At 34.0% G+C, this 7,163-nt stretch overlaps 1 protein-coding gene across 1 annotated transcript; it reads right to left on the bottom strand.

The window, feature by feature from the left end:
• Positions 1-1,655: 1,655 nt before the first annotated feature.
• On the bottom strand, positions 1,656-6,216 carry Cyp303a1 (Probable cytochrome P450 303a1). The gene is made up of 3 exons (XM_077445469.1): positions 5,156-6,216; positions 2,064-2,181; positions 1,656-1,979 (listed from the first exon to the last, which is right to left on the bottom strand). The coding sequence occupies exons 1-3, from the start codon at positions 6,214-6,216 to the stop codon at positions 1,656-1,658; spliced, it is 1,503 nt and encodes a 500-aa protein (XP_077301595.1).
• Between the last annotated feature and the right edge of the window lie 947 nt (positions 6,217-7,163).

The following is a 7,163-nucleotide window of genomic DNA, read 5'->3' as shown; positions in this document are numbered from 1 at the left end:
TTTATTTTCATACTTAAACGAATCCACTATGCAAAGAACAGGCTAGACTTCTTTTAGTTTTCTGTTTCGAACTTTTTTAACATCATATACATATGTACATAATTAAAAAATTACAATTAATTATCTGACTTCACTGATAAATGCTTTGATAATTTTAGAGCTGTTTCTTTTATATTTAGAGTATGACTTTTTTTATTTTTTTTTTACTTATTCTGACTATTCCTTACATTTAAAAGTTTTTTTTATTTAAGTATAAATGTATACATTTGATATAAAATTTCGGAAAATGTTTTTTTTTTAATATAATGTCTTGTAAATTGAATGAATTTGAGGTTCATGTCTAATATAATAAAATAAATTTATATGAATAAATAAATTAATTAAAAAAAAATTAATTATACTTAGTGACATTTATGTACATAATTATAAATTTTTATATTTTACTAAGCATGTTTTAAAGTTTTAATTTATGTTCATAGATGTCAGTAGTTACTTTTTATATAATTTTATAATTTCAAATTATAAAAATACTCATATATATTACATAGTAAGCACTTCCATTTTATTGGAATGTGATTTTTAATATACGGTAGCACGACAAACCAGCGCAAACCAACTTAGCGCCGAGCTTTCGGCGCAGATTACTCAATACAGCAATTATAATTGAAAACACATTTGAAACTTACTGAAAAAATTGTTTTTGCGCTGAATAGTCCATGCGCTGAATTATCATCCGCTGAGTTGTCTGCGCCGAAAGGTCGGCGCTAAGTTGGTTTGCGCTAAGATGTCGGTGCGCCTTAATATACACATTTTTGTCAATATATTGTTTTATGTAGCACATTAATAAAATTTAATATCTTAATATAAAGTGACATCTTTGAAAAAATTTAAATATGTATGTAGTTATCAGAAAAAGCTGGTGTGTCAAAGTTTTAATTCCACCACTTTTTTTTCAATTGAACATACATATATAATATATATTTTTTTATTCTTAAATTTAAATAAAGTAAAATATATGCGTATTAAGTAATAATTTTTATGACTCATTATTTTTAAAATTGAAATGTGTTCATTTTCACCAAATTACCATTGATATTTTCAACATCTATACCTGATCATCATTATCATACATAACACTCTTAAAATTTTTAAAGGTATACATATACATACATCTATATATAGAGTACAACATTTCCACACAGATTTGTCTACAAACAAGCTCGTAAAGAACAAGACTTTCACCATTATCATATTTTTTATTTTATTATGTTCCGTACTAATTTTGAAATAAAATAAAATATTTAGCTAAATTAATTTATATTAAAATTGAGGCTAATAGAAAATGATCTACATCCATATTATATGTTTATACACTCAATTTGGTAAATTGCTTATTTCATGAAATTGTCACAAAATGCTTCATTCTCAAACTGATCAACGTTTATATTACAGTTTCATTGACGATTTCATGAAATGTGTTATTTCACGAATTGTGTATAACATTTACATTATACCATCTTTTAAACCCTTAGATGAATAAATTCGAAGGTTCAACACTCTATGGATTTCGACCAGAGATTGAGGGTGCTTTGCAACAATTGCTAACGCGACAATCTTTAAATTGTTCTATTATGTCTATTAGAACTAAACACGTGTCATTTATGCCTGGGGATGACGAGTGCCTCAAATGGCATAACTGATGGCGTAGCACCGTCTATTATGCCCAAACTAGGTTGCTCTTGATTAGGCACCAGTTTGAAGTCAAAGTTCTGGAGCATACTGACGATGAACATGAAAATGTTGGATTTGGCCATAGATTCACCCATGCAGCGACGTTTTCCTATTCCGAATGGTATGTAAGTGTCTGGGATGGACAATTTTCCGTTGAATAAGAATCTCTCTGGTCTGAAGCCTTCTGCGTCTTTGAATAGACTTTCGTCCATCATGATGCCGTAAAAGTTTGGCACCACCATGGCATCCTGTAAATTTTCCAAAATTAAATTTATCCCATGTCAGTCAAGACTTGGTCGTTTGAAGTTTAGTCGATTTTTATTATTACTCACTTTGGGTATTGTATATCCACATAACTTGGTATCCTTGAGTGCTCTGTGAGGTATTCCAAACGTTCGTCCAATGAAATGTCGTACCACTTCCAAAACAATAGCTTCATTGTATGGTAATCTAAAAACAAATATTTCATTTACTTAATTTGTTATTAAATAAACAACTTAAAAAGGTATTTAAATTAAATACGATGCTATATGTGTATGAATTGACGAATTTGTTTTCTTTATATAATCTAGTTATTATAAAGGAACTAGTGTTGTACCCGATGACATATCATCGCATGGGTCTTGGAATATTAAATTATTAAATAAAAAAATAAATAAAAGTAATGTGTCGTCGGTCATGTGTTCAATCCCCACGTCGTTGATTTTTTTTTCAAATACCTTTTAAATATATTTAATTTAATATTTATATTTAACTGTTAAAATGGTAAAAATTACCTACATACATATAAACAATTTAAAACACCGATAAAAAAATTAATTTATTAAATAAATTTTCAATAAATGGCGTTAAACATTAGTAGCGATCAGTACATATATATATATATATATATATATATATATATATATATATATATATATATATATATATATATATATATATATATATATATATACTATATCGTCTGCGGTTCGCAGACGATATAGTTTTAATAGCTCGTGACTCAGCTGACCTAATTAACAGACTAACACAGCTGGTCAGGGAAAGTAGAAAAGTAGGATTAAAAATTAACGCAGATAAGACCAAACTAATGTTCAATAGTTATTGCATGCCTGATAGCATCCCATTAGATGATAAACCAGTAGAAGTAGTAAATAATTATTTATATTAACGTCAAATAATTGACATGTCTGGTAGTAAAGATGAAGAGATAAAGAGACGTATGAAATTAGGATGGAGTGCATTTGGACGGATGAACGCTGTTTTTAAATCAAAAATGCCGCTCTGCCTGAAGAAAAAGATCTTTAATCAATGCGTTTTGCCAGTGATGACGTATGGATGTGAAACTTGGACACTGAACGCCAAGATGCTACATAAAATCCAATTCACTCAAAAAAGTATGAAACGCTGTATGCTTGGCATAACGAGGAAAGACAGAATGCGGAACACGTGGGTGAGAAGTATGACAAGAGTAGTGGACATAGTGGATAGAGTGAAGAGATTGAAATGGCAATGGGCGGGTCACGTAGCTAGGAGGATGGGCGAAAGGTGGACAAAAGAAGTGCTTGAATGGTACCCGAGAGAATGCAAAAGGGTAAAAGAAAGACCGCAAGGAAGATGGGTGAACGAAATTAGGAAAATGTGCGGAGTGAGATGGATGAATGTTGCGCAAAACAGAGACGAGTGGAAGCGTGTTGGGGAGGCCTTCATCCAGCAGTGGATGGCGAATGGCTGCAAATGATGATGATGATATATATAGAAGTTTTTTTCATTTTGTTATTGTATCCGTATATACGTTTTAGCAGTGGTTTAGCTGAGACGTACATATGTATGTCGAATCGAAACGACTATTACAATACGGCGAGCGTTATCTCAGACAGACAAACAGACGGAATAGCGATATTATGTATATGATGATCAGACCATTATACTCTGTGGACCGATTCAGTTATTTGAGTATTATATTTTAATACTAGCTAGGGCTACAATAAGGGAGAAAACACACTGAATGGTACTTGGTACGTGTTTTTTTTAAATTACTTTTAAATATGCGAAAAAAATGCAGCACCCCTAACCCATATACACGGTACACAGTCCCAAAAATCACCCCTTTAGTGTTTTCGGTGATATTTTATCCTTGTATTTATCCTTGCTTGACAGTGATCGATAACGGTGAATCCTTTATTTGAAAGTAGGAGAAACATATATATTCTGCGTGTGCAACTACACCCGAATTCAGTTTGATAAACAACCACAGTCATAGTGGGGAGCCATGGACATAAAGTTCCGTACCACTCAGTGTGTTTTCGCCATAATTATCGAGATGCCGACCGGGATGTTTAGAAATTTATTGGTAAAAAATATAATTGAAAAACTAATGATATAAACTACAAACTACAAACTTGCAGTTTTATTTCAATATTCCTAGCTTGCGAGCTATTTAGACTGAATTGTGGGAGCACTTTTTGTACTTTTATTTTGAAATCATAGGAATGGAGGTGGACAAAGCGAGTGCTGGAATTGTACCCTATAAAATTTAAAAGGGTGATAGAAAGGGTGGATAAAAATATGTTAGGTAAGATGTATGAGTTGCGCAAATGTGTGATGACAATTTTGGCGCCACCAGATTTTGAAGCCCTGGACTATCGCTTCCTTCGCACGGCTCTGTGTATACATTTCAGGAATTGCAGATCACACGGTGAAAAGGTCACACAGCTAAATGCCCGTGAAACGAGCACTGGGATGAGGGTATGATTAGTAGAGGTAGGACCGGAAGCGTGCCGTTCTTTGTTTATTGTTCGCAGTGCATTGATCATTTTTATGATGAACCTTTTTTTTGCACTCTAGCTTTGTAGTTTGCTCTATTTCCAGAAAAATAGACCCACAACACCCTGATTCCTGGAAAAAGCACGCTTCCGGTCCTACCTCTAATGATTAGCTCTGGTGACTCGTATTTGCACCTGTCTTTGACGCCCTGCCGCCTTTACACCTGTCATTCCCACATTTACTTGTTTTTGTCTGACTAACTTATGATTAACTGACTGCTAGATAGAAAACCGAGACATCTGACTCATGGACCGGGACATCGGGGACACATACATATCTATGTATTAACCAGGACATGTCCCAGTCTACCGGGACGTATGGCAGCCCTACACTAGTGGAAAAATCTAAAATTAAAACTAAAGGCGACACAATATTCTTTTTAATTTAATTCCGGCATTATATACATATGTATGTATGTATATATCGATTTGTTCTGTGAAACTTTATCTTGTTTTTTTTTTATTATTTTATAAATTTTAAATCATCTTTAAGTTGAGTTATTGCAGAAAATTATACCATATTTTTCCGAATGGAAAATCTCGAACATAGTTTCAATGTTTAAATTTTTTAAAAATAGGTATAATTGTATTATACTCACTTTGCCCTATCGTCTAGAGTTGGCATGCGGTCTCTCCCTATAACAGCGTCTATCTCTTCTTGAGCCTTCTTTTGCACATCTTGATTCCTGACTAGGTACAAAAAGGCGAAACCCATACTTTTAGAAGTCGTCTCCGAACCAGCCATGAACATGTCCATACACACTGCCAACAGATGATCGTCAGTGAAGTTGTTACTCTTGTCGGCCGTCTGCAACTTCCTCAAATACGCGTCCATGAAGTCGCGATCCTCATTCTCTGGTTTGAACTCCTTCTTGTGCTTGTCCAGCTCGGCATTGAGGAATTTCCACAAACTCTGATGCATACTGAGAAACTGCTTGTATCCTGACATTTCAGGTGCTATGTGTCTCAACCATGGAAAATGACTGAAGACAGCTCCCACCATGTCTATACTCGAGAACAGCTCGAATAGAATATTCTGCAACTCCTTCAGCTCGGCGTCTTCGGACTTGTATCTGATTCCAGCCATCATAGACCAGAGTGTATTTAGAATATATATTCCAAAGAAGTCATGCATTTGAACAACGGCCGAATTGTTATTGTTGATGGCACACTTTTTCCTCATATCGTTAACGAGATGTTCAGATTCAGTCATGATGAATTCAGCCATTCCCCTCCTTCCAAAACCGAACTCTTTCAAGTGTCTCATTGTGAATCTCCTTTGATCCTTCCAGATATCTTCGTCAGTCATTACCAGGCCCCTCCTCTCTCCCCAAGTCCTCGCTTCATAGAAGATTCCCTTGGGCCTACCGTCTATATCTTCGTTCAGAAGCATCTCCTTGATCGAATCATTGTCCGATGTTATTACGATTCTGTCCACACCCACTCTCAAACCCAACACTCCTTTGTTGCAATATTGCTTTGTAAGATTCTGGGTAGCTTTGCATAGATATTTGGCTTCAACTCGGGCATTTTTGACCTCCAGGGTGCTTCCCACTATAGGTAACCACTTAGGCCCCGGAGGATATTTCTTAGGTTTTCTAGTGTCCAGATAGAGGAGTATGGCTACCAAAGAAATCAACAGCAATATTTGGATCCACATTGTTCTAAAAAGTGCAAGCAGAATGAGAGGCATGAGACTAAATAGAAAAGCAGATTAAACTATATGTATGTACGTATATACGACATGAAACTCAGTTATGACTGTTAAGATTAAGTAATACTTTGTTTGATACGTACGTATCGATATTATTTCCGCTTCATTCCAAAGTATGTACACACGATCGATCTCTGGCCAAGTTACTCTTCTTTCTGTCCTTAAATTATAATACTTTGAAATACATTTCATTTTAAATTAAAAAATAATTGTTTTCATTAGATAATTCAAAATTCAAATCGCATATATTTTTTAAAACAATTTTTTTGAAAATTTCGCAACAACTGACACAGATACACAGACAGACACACAGAATTGTACGCGGTACGCATATATACATATGTATAGCATCGCAATCCAAGCCAAATCTCACCTCCTGGAATGTTTTCGTTGACATTTTATCCTTGTATTGACATACATAGATTTGAAAGTGATCAATAACGGTTATTCGCATATTTAAAGCACCGAATGGGAAGCTTGTGTAATAAGATCGTAAGAATTAACAATAACACAGCTGAAGTCTACCTAGGCATGCCGTACCGTACGATTCAGTGTGTATGCGTCTTTGTGCTGTTATCATCGCACAAAAAACAGAATATATTTATATTTCTTCGCAAAGCTATTTACATACATACTTATGAGCCGTTATATTTGAAAGTAGCGGAAGTCTAATTTTCAGTCCCAAAAACACTATTTCTGTTTGACTTAATTCCCAAATTGCTATTACTTATTTTAATTCGATATATTCAGAATCTCGGAAAAGAGGAATAAACGTATTACAGGCCACCAGTATTTTTAAATATTGCTAAACGCAAAATATTATATTTAATGTTTCACGAAATATTTCTTGAAATGAAGAAAAGTGTACTTATGCTATTTTCAAATATAACGGC

This window comes from Arctopsyche grandis, chromosome 2 (assembly GCF_051622035.1).
Source record: "Arctopsyche grandis isolate Sample6627 chromosome 2, ASM5162203v2, whole genome shotgun sequence".
Lineage (NCBI taxonomy): Eukaryota > Metazoa > Arthropoda > Insecta > Trichoptera > Hydropsychidae > Arctopsyche > Arctopsyche grandis.
Note: the sequence above shows the minus strand (reverse complement) of the source record. Positions and strands in the feature narration are given on the sequence as shown.